The sequence below is a fragment of the Phalacrocorax aristotelis genome, chromosome 3 (genome assembly GCF_949628215.1).
Source record: "Phalacrocorax aristotelis chromosome 3, bGulAri2.1, whole genome shotgun sequence".
NCBI classification, from domain to species: Eukaryota; Metazoa; Chordata; class Aves; order Suliformes; family Phalacrocoracidae; genus Phalacrocorax; species Phalacrocorax aristotelis.
Window position 1 is genome coordinate 46566534 of NC_134278.1, and position 17204 is coordinate 46583737.

The following is a 17204-nucleotide window of genomic DNA, read 5'->3' on the forward strand; positions in this document are numbered from 1 at the left end:
AAATTAAAAGGTAATTTTATAATTTATAACATGTCATGGGTTGAAATATTCTAAAACAAAAGCTGACGGAGGCAGAGGGGAAAGTAAGCAACTCAAGAATGCTTTATTTTATCATTTATATCTAGTCTACAATACTGAAACACTGACAATAGGCTATGTTACAGTAACTGCCTGATAAGAATGAGTGCTGTCCTTGGGAGCATACCTCGGCCAGCTAAAATTTATTTTATGTGAACAGAAGGGGCCTCTTAATTTAGTGTTAAAAATACTCTGCTACAGAAAATATATTTTTCTAAGCACTTTAAAAGAATTGCTGATGTCAGGTAAGTAGAAATAGCAAATATTTATCCTCACATCAGGGAAGGATTAGAGACCCAGAACAGGTTACAGCTTTTTTTAAAATGCATTTTATACCTGATAAGCTTTGTGACTGATGCCATATACTAATGGATTTGCTCTCATCCGCACATAAAGATAAGTGTAACTTATCCACTTTACTGCTTCTTCCACATTAGTTACTGTTCCAAGAGCAATCTGGAAATAGGAAAAGAGACAAAATTAAATGTATATGTTACAGCTGAACATAAGTATTTGGATGAAAACATACGGAATTCAGAGCGTTAGCACTAGACGAAAGAAAATGTCAGTATGTTTCCAACTTAAATTATTTTAAAATAATCGTAGGACAATAACTTGAATCATTTACACAACATCATCTTACGAACATCTAATAACATGGTATGTTCTGTGACATATTACTATAGATACAGTGAACTACGTGGCCTTTCCTACACCACTTATGATTTTTACAATTAAAAGATGATACTGAGCAAGCTTGTTATGAAAAAAAGACAAACGAAACAATGTAATTTTTAGCAAATAGGGTCAGGGTAATTTAAAGAAGAGTATCTTTATAAAAAAAATCTACATTTAAAAGATTAATTTTCCATACCAATGTAAAAGCACTTTCTAGTTCAAGTCCTAAACCAAATGACACCGACAATCTTCAGGATTTTCTGCAGCATGCCCTCATATTTGGCAAACTGTTTATACACAGTTTTTACAAATAGTTTTCTCCTTTTGTATATGGCAAGTGAAACATACAGGTACCTGCTACATTTTTGTTATATCAAAACATAACAAAATTGAACAGGTAATAGGCACATGTATATATAAACATATATTCATCTATTTTTCAGGGCCAAATCAGGTATTCGGAAATGGTACTTTTGCTAGGTGACTCTTTTTGCCAATTCAGTAGTTTTACCACCAAATTACTTACTGCATGCACATTTTTACTTGATAATTTCAGCTCTATTTTGTAATGATTACATTAATGAGAAGCATTTTATTGCTTATTCCAGTTAACCTGATTTTACCAGGAGAATTTAATATTTCCTGCATGTCCTACCAACAAATATTTTTTCGTTGTTGCTGGTTTTTTAAAACAAGCGGAAGTCCCCCTTACTGAATTTTTGTGATCCATTACTACACTTTTTGTTTTACTGGAGTTTTAAATTTCATATAAACATTCCACATGACTTGGCAAAAATGGAAAAAAAAACCCCAACCCTATACAACTGTAAGTGATTTCGTATGAACGTTCAGATCTAAGCATCTAGACTTTAATAATAATAATAATGTAGATATTATTTTTGAAATAACATAAATATCTAGTGAAAAAAAAAATATTAGCAAGCCAAATCTGCCCTGGGTTAAAATACTGAAATCTGAAAAACCTTGTTGATATCAATGACAAATAACGTGGAGTAACCCTAAGCTTTGTCTCACATATTTTTCAAGTGATATTTGTTCTTCAATAGCATAAGGAGGTCTGGGGAAGCCCCATTGTGTTGTTTTCCAAAGTATGCAGCTACACAATGCATGGAAGTAGCTACAAAAACATTCACTTCTTCATAGACTACTACAGGGAAAATGTCTAATACAGCCCACAGGTTATTATTACTCAGTTTACTACCCAGGTTAATTTCAGCATTTGGTTTCTTCCTATGATTCAAATATCTTTCAGTACACAACTTGAAATAGCATAACAACATAGCTGAATAGTAACATTTTCCCTCACACAACCACTTTCACAATCACGAAAACGTAAAATTCTCATTACCGACAACAGTGAAGTCTGACAATTAAAAAGAAAAGAACAACACCCGCATTTTTTTCCCCTCATTTGTTCAAATATCTGATTATATTACTTACAAATTAATTATTTTTGTAAGTTAAAACTGAGGGGTGTAAAAAGTGATTATGAAATAGAGTTGGGTTTCAGATATGGTACTGAATTCTAATACCGCATTCTCCTTTCTCCCCCAGCTTTAATGAATATTCACTGAATAATATAGAGACCAAAAAAAACCTCCCACAACTTCTAATTATTTGCTGCCATCTAGTGTTCAAGTGAAGTTCTTAAGGATTATTTGAAAATATATACCTTTGTTAAAACAGTATGAATGATAGAAGTTACCTTATTAATACAAACACTTAAGAGTTTACGAAATAGATTATTTACAGAGTTAGGAGAGGGCCTCTGTTAAGACCTAGGATCTGTAGTATTCATAAAATCAATAAATAGATGAAGTGATGCTTCATTGAAGGAAAAAGAAAAAATGTTCTAAATTTTCTAGGTTTTCCTCAACCATGTGTTAGGTATTTAGCTACAGATAGAATAATCAATGAATAGAAGTATTTACTATGTTGACTTTGCATTGTTTGATCGCAGCAGTCATCACAACACACAACGCAAAACACAATACAAATAAATGTGTTGCGCTCACAAAATGTAAACTTGAGTACTATATTAATCCAACTCAATGTGTCATTTTAAACGAAAAACGCATCAGCATCACAAATTTTCAACTAGTTGTTCAATGGCTGATATCCCCATCACTGAATCATGTGCTTAGTAGCCCACGTTTTCATTAAATAATTTTTTTTTCAAACGTTATTCACAGAATCACAGGTTGGAAGGGACCTCAGGGATCACCTAGTCCAACCTTTCTAGGAAGAGCAAAATTCCCTAGACTTTATCAAGTTGAACAGTATTTCAGAGGAGACGTTTTTGATTTTCAAAAAAGTGTAAACAGATATAAGTAGCATGGCATTTTGGGGGTAGTTTTTGGAAAGTGAAGTTTTTGTCTCTGATATTTCTATACAGATTAGAAAAGGGCCTACAAATATTACTAATATATAATATTATATACAGTACATATTATCATACATTATATAATATACCATATTTTTACATAAGAATGTTTGACTACTGTTATATTTGTACAATTGAGCCAGATTGCACTGATGAAAACGTTCTATAAATGAATCAAATATCTGTTGTTAAGGCAAGAGAGCAAGGAATCTTTCTAACAACCTAATAAGCAATTTTATCTTTGCTTTGAAAACCAGTGTATTTTGAATTACCATTTCAGCATCTGAAGTGATTATGGTCTTATTCTTGTATGGGTTTTGAAAGAATTTCTTAATGCTACTAAAATTTTCCCAGGTGGGACAGAATCTCCTCCAACCATATGCAACCAAAGGACTATCTATAAGTACAACCGAACAACATAAGAGTTGTCATTATCTGTTAACTCCAACAGAAGAAGGTGAGGGGAGAATGGATGAGGTTGCTGGTCTCATGTAGGTCAGGCCAGGCCCCAGGGCCCTGGACACCCAGGGAGCAAAACTGCACTTTTCCCCGTATACCCAGATTAGCCACCCAGCTCCTGAGTGATTTTTTTGGAAGGGCTTTGAAGGAATTCTGTATCTCTTCCGAGAACCACAGCTGCTCAGTCTTTCAAGGCAAAAAAAACAGATTAGGAGGTTTGTCCAAACTAAACAAGTCACCAACTTATGTTTCTAGCTTCACAACAAAACCCTAAGTAATTGCAAGGAAAGGCACAGCCCCCAGGCAAGGTAAACCTACTGTCCAGCACTGCAAATCCTCTCCTCAGTTTCTTGCTCTCTGGGGAAAGCAGTCATCCCCACAACAAGCTGGGGTCCAGCTGTGGATGTCGGGGAGGGCTGTATCAGGTGGAAACAATTAGGGAAGGAATGGTGACCTGCATTGTATGAGCTATTGATGATAGTTCCCAGATAAGTTAAAGTTTATGGTCTAATTAAACCACATCCCCTGCATCTTATCTTTCTTCCTGTATTTCCATAAAATACAGCCGTAGGTATTTTCTGTTTGCCAGCTGGTCAACTGACCCAGCACTTGCTCATCTCGACTAAGCGCCCTAACCAGCTATTTATTTTATTCGTTTTTACATTCCATTATGCCCAGTGGCCCAACTTCAGCAGAAAAGGAAAAGGGCATGTCCGTGCCTATGTTGATCATCACTGACCATTTATTTTTCTGCTCATTTGTAGAAGAAAAAGAAACCCCAAACCAAAACTCAAATCTGCAGGAGAGAATTCTCAGTGGATTGAGGTGCTGAAACACATGTTCAAACTCTTAGTTTTGGTGTCAGCTCAATGAAAGTGGGTATATTTCAGCTATTCCCACTCTGCGGCTTTCCTAAGAACAAATGCACTGGGATATCAAGGCCAGCGTGCGGTCTCTGAGATAAGATAACAGAAAATGCTAAAGGGCAGAAGGTGGCAATGTGAAGCAAGCACCATATAAATTTCTCCCAAATTCTTAAATCTCAAGGTCTTTAGTTAAAGGTTTTACCTTTGCATTTGATATCTTTCAATGGATTTTTATTCTATTTTTACTTAGTTTTTGAACTACTCTACCTTTTAGATACAAGTTCCTGCAGCAGTGTTCCATAGTCTAATCACCCAGCTGGCATCCTTTTGTGTTTTCTGAACCTGCCACTGACTCATCTCAGCCAATATTTCTTGCTTCTTGCTCCAGGAGAGGTGCAATCTTTTGCCATGTCACTCATTACTTCATAAAACTCTGTCAATATAATGTCCCATTTGTCTGTGTTCTCACCTGAACTGTACCAGCAAACTGGTGTGTTCCTTTCACAGAAGCTGATCTATTCCTTTGCCCATCCTCTCTGAAAATTTCCTCCTTGTAGAAAATTCATTTTGAAATGGGAATTAAAAATATCCTAATTTTTTTCCATCCCAAATTTTATCCCTGCACCACATAAGCCTAGATACAAAATTCAAGGCTCTGGATTCCGCTTAGTGACTGTGTGGCTAGGATTATATACTGTATTACCTCTAATATCTGCATCATTGCCTCATTCTTAACACCTACCTGTTTCTGCCAGGAGACCTGGTCTAGATAAAAGCAACCTCATATTCTTGTGGAAACATGGAGTCTTCCCATATTTCCAACTGCCGCCTTCATTCTACTAGTTCTTCTTTCAGCTACTGCTCTGTCTATAATAAACTAAGAATTTAAACAATTCAGCAGTGCTTCTGGCTTTTAATTGGTTTCTGTTGATAACTACAGCATAAGCATTTGGATTTCCTGAATGATTTGTAATAAAAGCAGACTCTGCTCCTAAAATATGTCATTTTATTATATATCAGTGCAGATTTGCTGGTGCTAACAACCGGCTCTGCTATGGCAAAGATGACAGTGGTCAACAGCATACTGTCTGGATTTCTGTATCAGTCAATAAACATATATTTTGTCTCCATATAGTGCTACTGTTACTGCCAAAGGCACAGTGACTATAACAGATGACCAAAACTCCATGTGCTTCCTAAGACTATCTACTGATCAATACGATGGCATATGTTTTAAAATGTATTTATTTTTTTCAGAATGCTGCAGCCTATGGAATAGTCATCTCCAGATAAATATAATTTCTAAAAAGCCTGTATCCTTCTCAGAGGATTCCACTACCTTAGATCAAATCAGCATATAGAGAAGTTTAGACTGACTCCAATTATAAAGAAATTACAAATTTACTTTCCAAAAAACCTAACACAATACCTCTTGAAACTGTTCATCATATCGATTTCCTGTAATCTGTCAGGTGCTAATTTTTCCAGCATGTCATGTCAGAAGAATAAGTAACATCACACATATCAGATGACAAAACAATGGTGGTTTCATGCCCTTGTTAGTCTATTGCTTTTCAGCATTTTCCGTCAGTATTTCTACTAACAACCATTTATCACAGCGATTAACAAAAACCTGACTGCATCTTCAGCTGCTGTAACTGTACTGCAGCCACCAAATCTACAGGAATTTAAAGCCTTGAGTACACTGTTCTTTTCAGATAACACTACCATTACATAAAATCTGAAAAGAGATCTTTCTGTCTGTCCATCAGTTTTCTGCTCTTTTCCCCAAACCCCAAATCCTGTAGTAAAAGTGCTGCATTTCCCAAACCCCAAATTCTGTGATAGAAGTGCTGCATTTAGGAGTTGTTTTTGTACATCACATACTTCCTATATATCTTTGACTGGGTAAGTTCAGATGACTACCTCGTATGAAATGGAATTATTATTGTTCTATTCCATTATTTTTTTCTTCTTTAGTTCTACTGTTTTAACAGGCCAGAGGGTCTAACTTCTTAATTTCACACCTTCAATGTAACCAAATTATTTTTGCAGTGTCTAAGAGCAATATTTTTCAGAGTATTACTTGGATACTTAATTACTGTTAAAAGTCACTGAATTTCTATTGAGATTTCCTCTACTTCTGGTAAAAGTTTCAATAATGTGTACACATTTGAAAAGAAACTACTTAGCAGAAATACATACTTTCCTGGGCAAGCAAATCCTTCTCTTTTTAGGTAAAAATCTAAGAAAAGCTTAATGAGTAAGATTGCTTTTATTGTTGTCAATCTTACATAAAATTGCTGCAACTCACTGTTTTTTGTTAGGAAAATTTTTAGCGTTTCATAATTACTGTAGACATTACTATTCTGAGCTCACAGAGCCCTTTCTCCCTTGAATGTCTTGCTTTTTGATGCCTTTTTCCCCTCCTCATTAAGTATCCATTTGGACATACTCAGCTGGTGCTACAGAATGGTATTTACCTTTCCAAGTCTTCAGTGATATTTTTTTTAAACAGCTTTTAAGCTAGTTGAGTGGTTACTACTAATGGAGGGAAAAGGGAAAAAAAGAAAAAAAAGAGAAGACACTGCTACCTTTAAAAACTGCTGTTACAATCACAAGCCTGGGACAAATTAAAATTGCTTTGTATTCTAACCATCAGTCAGGTCTGTTCCACCTTCAATGTGTTTTTGGTGCTAGCTGCACCAAAGTCAATGCTAGCAGCAGTTCAGTACCTTAATTTACTATGTAGTACTGTAACATATGGAAACATACAAGCAGACACTCACTACGTAACAAATATTTTGTTAAACCATTCTAAATACTTCCTGTGAGATAAACACCTAGGACTTAAAACTAAGAATTTGCAATTTGTACAGTGGAAAAGGAAGAAGGGGAGAAGAATCCTAAAGGGTAACTATAACCAAATATGTCTTTTCTTTGATACTGAAAATAGAATTACTTTTAGATTTTTAAAATTTTTTTCCCTCTACATAAAAAGTTCAATTCACTTGTCTCCTCAAAAAAACCCCTAAACAACAAACTCAGAAATCCTTCCTTTAAGCTTGAATATAACAATTACCTCTGCTTTCTGGTCTTGCTGGAAAATTTGTGCATTTGGAACTACAGCTCAGATCAGAGGAACAACATGCTGCCCATTAAAACCTCCCTCTCTCTGCAGAATATTACACATTGAAAATTAATAGCTTACATCTCATACTTTCTTAACTAAGGATTCTCAGCTGAGAGGAAAGAAATAGGACTGGAACTCGTGGTTCATCAAGTCAAATCATCCTTCCCTCATATGCAATCACATCTTCCATACAAATACTACCACTTATTACAAAATCTTCACCACAGGAAAAAATTACACTTCTTTTATCTCCACTTCTGCTAAAAGACAGACTGTTCCAGATTTTATATTCCAGGCAAGCTTGTTATGAACAGGGCGATTAATTATTGTACTGGCATTGGCCAAAATTATATTTTTTTCTTTATCTTATTCACTTCTAGTTCTGGCTAGTTATAGAGAGCTGTTGTACCTCCTCTGAAACTTTCTTTTGGTAATTTAACCAACAAGATTTTTTAGGGTATGTCAGCAAAACATTTTCCCCACAAAAGCTAGCTTTTCTGCTGGAGCTCTGTGGAAGGAACACCTGAGATTCCTGGTATAATTCAGGTGAGCACACCAGCACATCCACACACCTTCTGGACAATTTGGAGCAATACAGACCAAGGCTGAACAAACAGTGGCATATAGCCATGCCATTTATTTTTGACAGTAAGTCAATCACAGAGATCTTCTCTGACCCAGTTCACAACAGGTGCTTATTATTCCACTGTCTTTGTAATTCTTCACTGACCTGAAGGCCTTCTGTGAGATGGGAGGACTAAATTTCTGATATTAAAATAAAAAAAGTAAAAAATAAATCCTTTACTGTGAAGGAAAGAATGTCCGACTCCTTTTTCTTTGCCTACTTCCTGTATCTCAAGAAAAAGAACAAAGCTTTTCTATGAAATCTGACTGGACTTTTTCCTAGTGAAAAGGTACACAGTACCCAGGACCAGATCTATCCCTCCTATCTTCTTGGGGTGCTGAACAATAACTACAGGAAATCCTAGCCTTCACAAACAACTTCAGGATTTAAATTATTACTGCTAACGTGTAAGTTGCTACTATCAAATTTTAAAAGAACTGAATATCCATCCAGTTCCACTTAGAGAACATTCACAGGTGTCTATCTCCAGGAATATAAGTGTTGCCAAAAGGAAATGGTTGAGAGCTCTACACCTGCCCACTGCAAGCATGCTTTCTGTTATTTCTCCTCTCTCCTCTGTGGCAGAAAGAAGGATGGGAAAATTGCAGATGTCTCCTTTTCATCACATCGTGTCTCCTGTTCTGGGGAAGTTCAATTTCTCTCTCCCTCCTTGTACTCAGACCACTCCAGAGCCTTGAGGTACAGAGGAGTAGCTGTGAGTGTAGACAGGTATCAACATTTTCATTCCCCCACATTTGTGTGTGGAAATACTTGGAATACAGTTAAACCTTATTCTGCTTCTGATGTGTGACTGTACTTGGGCAGAGATTTCTCCTGTTAATAGGAACTGAAGAAATAACTTATGGGACCCCCTAAAAGAAAAATAAAACCAACCAAAATCATGAATGATCAAACTCGGCCATTTGTAAAGAATCAAGGAACGAATCTTAACATTAAAAGGTCCTGTATAATTTTCTGCTCCTTTCCAGAATTTGCTTTTTAAATTATTATTTATGATTGAATAATGCAAAGATTTTAAAGTGATAAAAAGGTAAAAAATAAACATAAATAGGTAAGAATTATATAGAAAAAACCCCAGAATAAGCATCTTAAAAACCAAAGACTACTCCTGAGAGACCAAATAAACTTCACATCTTTCAAAGGGATAATCAGTTTTAAGATGCCACTGAACATTTCAGTTTTGCTGAACTCCTTTAGTTTTGTCGAAAAAACATCCAGTGCCTTCGAAAAACAGTATTCTCGTCCTCATTTAAGCGTGTTTAAATTTCTGAGGGTTCCTTGTAAAAAAGGTCTGTGTGTGTATATACATATTTTTAATTGGTTATTACAATAGATAGCTTTTAAATCATTATATTTTAACATGACAGAGGTCAGTATTCTCAATACAACCACAGCATTTTCAAAGAAAATGCATTTTAAGTTTTAAACTGAAGCAAACTGGGAACTTGCTGTTTGTAATAAACCAGTTCTGATCACCATTTTAAAACAGAACAAAGGGAAGGGTTCAAGCCAGGTACATTATTATTGCTATATTGCAGTCAACCGTGAAGTAAGTTGGTTTATATACAACAGATATGCTTTAATTTTTTGTGGATTTTAATCTGCAGTTATGCAGAGCACTTACTGAATCCTAACAAAGCACTTCTGATTAAAGGTAAATGCTATGTGTTTCTACAGTCTAATCTTAACGATATTTTGACTCTCCGTACTACTTCTAATACATACTATCTTTTGTAAAAGGCCCCCAACATTTTCACATGTGACAGTTCACTCCTTTTAAACACACAGACTACCAGTAACAAATAAAATTTCCATTTTAGATATTTTAAGTGTGACAACATTGCATTTTTGCTTCAAATAGTATTAATCCTTTAAAGTTTGCTAGTTTCTTTAAGTGATTCAAAGGTTACCTCTGCATTTAGGTTGTCTGCAAGGCTTTCAAGAAACTGGCTTTCAATTGGATTCTGCTGAGTAAGAAGAGTCAGGTAATGACTGAGTTTATCATGAGTTGTAATAATGACGCCTTCTCCGAATTTGTCAAACTGAGGCCGTCCAGCTCGACCAAATATCTGCATGACATCTAAAATTCCAAGGTCAACAAAGGAGCCTCTTTTTGCAGCATATATTTGTGTTCCCTGGTTGAAGAAAAGTTAATAAAAATTAACATAAATACACATGAATATAATCCTGATGAGCTGAATACTGAAATTAGGCAAATATAGCATGATTTCAGAAGTGTACTTTAACTAATCCTTTCATAATCTTTGATATATTTAAATCTTTACTATACAAACTAGAATCCCACTGGAGAGAATCAGTTTAATGAGATATAAATAACATTTCAAGTCAATCAGACATTTCCCCTCCAGGCCCAAAACCCACAATAAAGATCTTGCTATCCATGCTTCTTTACAATTTTATTTTAAGACAGATACCCATGTGCAGAGTAATGGAAGCTCTTACCTTAATAATAACGGCATGAGCAGGAAGATTGACACCCCAGGCGAGCGTAGCTGTACAAACTAAGACTTTGATATGTCCGTTAGAAAACAAGTTCTCAACCAAACTTCTGTCTTGCCGCAGCATTCCTGCATGATGAATACTAAACCCATCTGGAAACAGCTCACGTAACTGCTTATTTCTGGATCTCTGTACCTAGAATGAAAAAACATAAAAATTAAATTAACTTCTAATTACAGTACAAGAAGTACTGTATTTAAAAATTACAGGAAAATGACCCACTGAATATTACTATGAGTCGTACAAAAGGAACTATTTCTATTAATGACGAACTTTTCATCCGTGCCAATATATCATGATTTTCTACAAAGGAATTTGACTTCTGTTCTTACTTTCCAAAAAATACACTTAATTGTTTAAAAGAATACTTTTAGAAAAATATAGCTTCATTTAAACAGAGTTCCAAATGCACTGATAACCAGTATAAACACTGAAACTGAGAACTCACATATTATTTTCCTTAAAAACAACTCTTTCAGACTATGCAGGCAACTAGGACAGGCTCAAGGCAGCAGGCCACACACTATACTTAACATTAAGGAGGCAATACCATTCCCCACCACCAGCCATTGCATCAGCCCGGCACAATATGGATTAATAAATTCACAGTATGGAATCAAACTGTTCATCTACCCCCCATTTTTACTTTCCCCATGTGTAGGAGGCTGGGATCTCAGTCTGCTAATCCTCAGGTCCTCCAGCCTCCCACTGTGCATGAGGTCCATAAGCATGTCTCCCTTATTTCTGGGTGCTAGCTTTATCATGCCTCACCTAAACCAGATATTGACTCAAAAGTTAAGAAAAACTAATACACTCTGAATACACTAAACTCTGAAACTCAAAGTGCTTTGGAGTGTCTCTTCCAGAAGCAACAGGGAAGGAAAACCAACCACTTAAAGAGGAAGCCCAAACCACCCAAGTTAATGCCATTTTAGCCCAATGGGAACAGTTGTCTTTCTGTTCAGAACCATGCTTTGGGCTTAAGCTCAAGTGGCACAAAAAGTACAATCCTTTTATTATAATTAAGATGAAAGGAGAAAAGGCATGGTAACTCGGTTGTAAACTGGAATAAAGGACCTTCAATGAAGCTTATATGAGCTTAAATATAAAAGGACAGAAAGTATGCCGTATACACGCTCTTTACCCTCACCCCTGGCTACTGGTTCCTCAGATCTTCATGTTCCAACGTCCCCGATTTGCCACAAGCACCTCTGATTTTCCTCCCATCTCTTCCACATTCCTAACTGCTGCACTCACTGCCTTCCAAAATCAATCGCTGCTGAATATGACACCAGGAGGGTTGTGGTAATGATGACTCTAATCCTTCCCCCAAACAGATTTCTTTATTATCATTGTCAGCAGAGAATCCCTACTTTTCCATAGACCACATGAGAGTTAAGTATTTTTTGACTGTATTTTCAGCCCTCTATATTACAGTGAAATAATTCTAGATCAAATTATGATTATTAGTATTATTTTTTAGAAGTCTTCACATTTACTAGTACCTGACACACAGCCACTGACAGTTGCCTTAAGGGATACAGAGTTGGTAAAGCAAAGCAAAATATCATTCACAGTACTGGCATACTGCCAAATATGAACAATAAATCTCTGCAAACACAGAAATAAATAGGGAGATGGGAATGCAATTATAAAGGAGGACATGAAAGGAAAAATATTGTAGGAAAAACACATTTCTTAGCTTCACAATTATGCAGCTTCTCAGTATCTGATCTTTCCTGCTTTAGCAGTAATTATTTACTATTCATTTAAAGGAAATCAAACTCAGCTTTTAACTACACATGATTTTTTTTTGGCAAATTTAATTAACTGCTGTATTGCTTAAAAATGAATAAATAAGAAACTGAGAAAGTGGCAGTGCAGTTCATGAAGCTTATTCTTTATGAGCTAGTGAATGGAAACAAATACTTTATAAAGAACACAAATGCACCAAGGTTTGCATTTATAGTATATCAACACCAAATCTCATAGAAGACAGGCATGTGGAAAATTCACTTCAGCTGCAAATCTGAGAATAACTGTGACACAGAAATTGGGATTGACCTTGATTACATTCAGAACATGGTGTAAGCATTTAACAATGTAATTAGCTTTTGTCTTTAACGCAGCAAATCTTCCTATATGATAAGACAATCATCAGAAATGTAACTTTTTTTTAGCAGAGCTTGTTATATTGCTGTCACATGACTATTTTACAGGTATTAAATAACTACTTTTCAAAAAGCACTATTACTCAATATTTAAAAAAATTACAATTTAAATATTATAGCTGAGAGCGCCAAATCTTGTTCTCAAGTCTCCACGATTTAAAGTTTACATATCTTTCTTTGTAACCTGATTGCTTATGTTGTCTAATGTGATTGAAAGACAGGGCATTTCACAGACCCACAGAATGGCAGGGGTTGGAAGGGACCTCTGGAGATCATCTCGTCCAACCCCCCTGCTTGAGCAGGTACACCCAGAGCAGGGGGCACAGGAACGCGTCCAGGCAGGTTTTGAATGTCTCCAGGAAAGGAGACTCCACACCCTCTCTGGGCAGCCTGTGCCACTGCTCTGGCACCCTCACAGGAAAGATGTTTGTCCTCACATTGAGGTGGAACTTCCTGTGTTCCAACTTGTGCCCATTGCCCCTTGTCCTGGCATTGGGCACTATTGAAAAGAGCCTAGTCCCATTGTCCTGACACCCACCCTTTAGATATTTAAAGGATTTCCCAATTTACTAATGGGAAACTAAGAAGAGTAAAATCTTATACTATATATGGAAGGAAACTGTATTTGCTTACAGTTTTCGGAACTACAATTTCACTAATTTAGAGAAAGAAACTTGTGAATATCGGAAAAAGGAGGAGAAAGGGGGAAAGTTCGTGACAGAAAACACATTAAGATATGGCAATGCTAGTCTGACTATAATTCAAGTACTTACAAGTTTAAGACTAACCAACCCTTTAAAAATATGTAGATACACCTAAATGTATCCATATAGTCGCTTTTAGAAAGAGTATCAACATGCTTCTAAAATCTACCACACACTCTGAAACATCTTTGAATTATTTCATATTCACAGGTTTTTTCTGTTCATTTATTGAATCCATGAAGTGCTAGTCTTCCAGGTTGCACAGTAATCAGTTTAGAGACACATTAAATACATTTTTGCGAACACAGAAGATAATGAACTTTTTAAAATGAAAACTCACAGCCCACTTTTGACACAGGAAAAAACAAATACCAAGCAAATCAAATCACTAAGTATCCTTGATGATTCCATTAAATGCACAGAAATTGAATGAATTTTCTTTCCAGAAATATGTGGGCATTTTAAATTACAAAGATACAAGGCAAGTTAGTTCAAGAACAACGAAGTAACCAAATTTTATAAAGTTACACTTGAGAAAATAAAATAAAAAAATAAACCACGTATCTCGGCGATGGCTTGGAAGACTGCTCACACAGCATATCCTTTAGTGGCAGCATATTTGCAAACAAACCTACACACTTGTGCAAATGAATTGCACGGTTATTCTATTAAAGCTTGATTTTAATGGTTGCAGAGACAACAAAACCAACAACTACTAAATAAGGCAAGGGAAACCATAAAAAGTTGTACTACTCCCACCTTGTTCTATTACAGACTAAAAGGTTTTGCTTAAAATTTATACGAAATGTTACTAAGTGCCTCAGGTGTATGGAGAAGTTGTTATTATGAGGTCTGGCACTGGTCTCCTGATTAGAATTGATTTTCTTTCCCCTCCCTTATTGCTCAGAGGGCTGTAGATTTATGACCTTTGCTTACATGTGTGTGTGCATCTAAAACAGAATATATTAAATAAAATCCTAGCTTCGCTTGCTGCTATCTGTATTTCTCCTTTAAATGTCTTGAATTTCATGCAATTCTTCATTAAGACACATTAAAAATGTCACAATTAGACACAGAAAAATGTCCTGCTTTATCTTAATGAGAACTGAGGCATATGTAGCAGAAAAAAGACTTAATCAAGCTTTAGCGTACCCCATCTAAAGCCTTAACACCCTTCCTTATCCTTTGCTTGTATCTGGTGTCACAAAGGTATCATCATTCATAAAGAGTATAAGCTGCATTCTTTTTGTCTGAACTACCAATACTTCATGAATCAAAGACTGAAATTTTTAATAGGCTTATAGCTATTTTTTTTCTTACTTTATCTAAAAAAAAAAAGTAAAAAAGAGTAATAAGCTTGATTATGAGAAGCAGCTGCCAATAAATTACTTCTTGGTAAGTGAAACACCAATTTATGCCTTTTCTTTAATCTCCAGTTGCTACAATCACCTAGGACAGACTAAGCAGATCACCACTACTTGGTAAGATCAGACTTTCTTTTCTTTCTGTAAATTACTTCTTTATCCTTTCTGCTTCCTCATTTTGAAGATATTGTTTGCAATTTTGAATTTTGGTGGGTTTTCCCCACTAATAACACAGTTTTTAACTACCATATATTTTCTTACAGTAACAGAAATGGCACAGGCTATTCTAGTCTTTTTCTTACAACCACCTTACTGTAGCAAAACTTCATGCTTGTGATCATAAGACTCAATCATTGTAACTTCCTTTCTGTGGAGTTCACAACGGGGCAGCACTTGCGGTTTGTTCAGAACGCACCATCATATTTATTCACTGGTTTGACCAATTCTGAGCAATTTATTCCCGTCCTTTATTCTCTGCACTGTCCTGACACTCTGCAAAGTACTGGCTCTTAATTTTGAGGTCTCATTAGCTTTACTTGATGAGTGTCAGTGCTCAGATAGCACAGATATCTAAAATAAAGTAAGGTATCTTTTGCTGCAACCTTCAATGAAGGGCAGTTTTCTTTAGTACTACTGTGTGATGAGTACAAATCAGTTATTTCCCAAACAACTATTTTGCAACTTTCCTGAAGACATCTGAAAGTCTAATTCTTCGGTTAACCTTCTAAATTGTTTTAAGTTCCAACAAGACAAAAGCCTCCTCTGCCTCATTCATGTTAATCATATTGCTGAATCTGCTCTGCTGGCAGAATCAGAAAAGAATACTGATTGTCTTTCAAAGTTTGAGATTAAGGTAAGATGGGAGAAGTCTCTATCCATTCCGGAAGTAAAAGGCGGCTGAGAAAAGCAGAATGAAAAAAGGGAAACTGAAGAGTCCATCAGTGGGCTTATTCCTGTTCCTTAAATACAAAAAACCTAACATGATTTCAGTATGTCTGAGGACCGAGAGAAATGGAAAGCAATTATCAGAAGACTGCATGATCGTTCACGGTCTTTGATCTTCAGAATTTACTACATAAATATTGCATATTAATTAATCTATACAAGTTAAATCTTTAAGCTTTATTCTTCTATTCACAACTGCTGTTTCAAAGGGGACAGATCAAAACTTAGTGCCAATAAAACCATGAGAAGGGCTTTTTACATGTGAAGTAAAAACATAGTAATTTCTTGTTACAGAAAAACCCCTGAGACTCCTTAATATGCACAGTTTGAGCAAGAGTATGAAATCTAGAGAACATACTAAACCATGAAGATGAGCAGTAACACTATCTGACAGTTTATGACAGAAACTGAACACGGGAAAAAAGCAGACTGCAGTCTAAAGGGAGAAGAGAGGAATGCATTTGAGCTGCAATGATTTTACCTGAGGACTTTCCTTTTATGAATTAGAACTTTTATTTGTATTATTCAACTTGTACTGAACAACATAACAACTAATCTATCAGCAGCTGTTTCTAGGACAAGGATGAAGTGACATGTTACGCGGTAAGAGCAAGATTAAATTATTATTTTAGTAGAGAAGCAAAAAATTGACTTTTGAAAGAAATTTTCCCTGAAGGAATTCAAAGTTGACTACATTTCTGTGATGAAAATATATCAAACAATTGGTCCTTATCTTGTGTTACCTTCTATACCTCTTGAGAAACAGCATGAAATGGAAAATTATTAGTATTTACAAAACACATAGTAATACACTAAATCATGTTTAAACAACTTCTCATGAAGCTCTTCTGTAAAGTTATAAATCACTCATTTTAAAGAAGATACCCAACAGTTCAATACATTGGATTCAGGTAGTGCTTCTGTGTTGATATACCCTCACGTTTCTTCCCTCGCTCTTTCCTAGGAACAGCAGCATTAGCTTCACTGACTCTTCACCCTGCACCTGGTTCCTGTGAAGAACCCGAAGACTACTGAGAGCTCTCGTCAACGAAGATGACTTGCATGACCTAGCAGATCTTTTCTAGATGGATGCAGGCTGGTCAATATGCTATTTTACTTAATGAATATGCATGCTCATTCTCTACATCTTCACTTTTTTAATGTATCTAGCTATTAACTTTGTATAGTTATTCTGAAGTAATATCTCTGTCCAACATTTATTCTTTTACTGGGTTA

The 17204-nt window shown here is 35.7% G+C and overlaps 1 protein-coding gene across 3 annotated transcripts in view; it reads right to left on the minus strand.

Moving 5' to 3' along the window:
• The window catches only part of ASCC3 (activating signal cointegrator 1 complex subunit 3), a 281717-nt gene that overhangs the window by 93051 nt on the left and 171462 nt on the right, over positions 1 to 17204 (minus strand). For all 3 annotated transcript variants that reach the window (XM_075087348.1, XM_075087349.1, XM_075087350.1), the window contains 3 exons: positions 10728 to 10919; positions 10175 to 10399; positions 415 to 534 (listed from right to left, as the gene is read on the minus strand). In XM_075087348.1, the coding sequence (XP_074943449.1) occupies positions 415 to 534; positions 10175 to 10399; positions 10728 to 10919 (537 nt within the window). The remainder of the gene's footprint in view (positions 1 to 414; positions 535 to 10174; positions 10400 to 10727; positions 10920 to 17204) is intronic.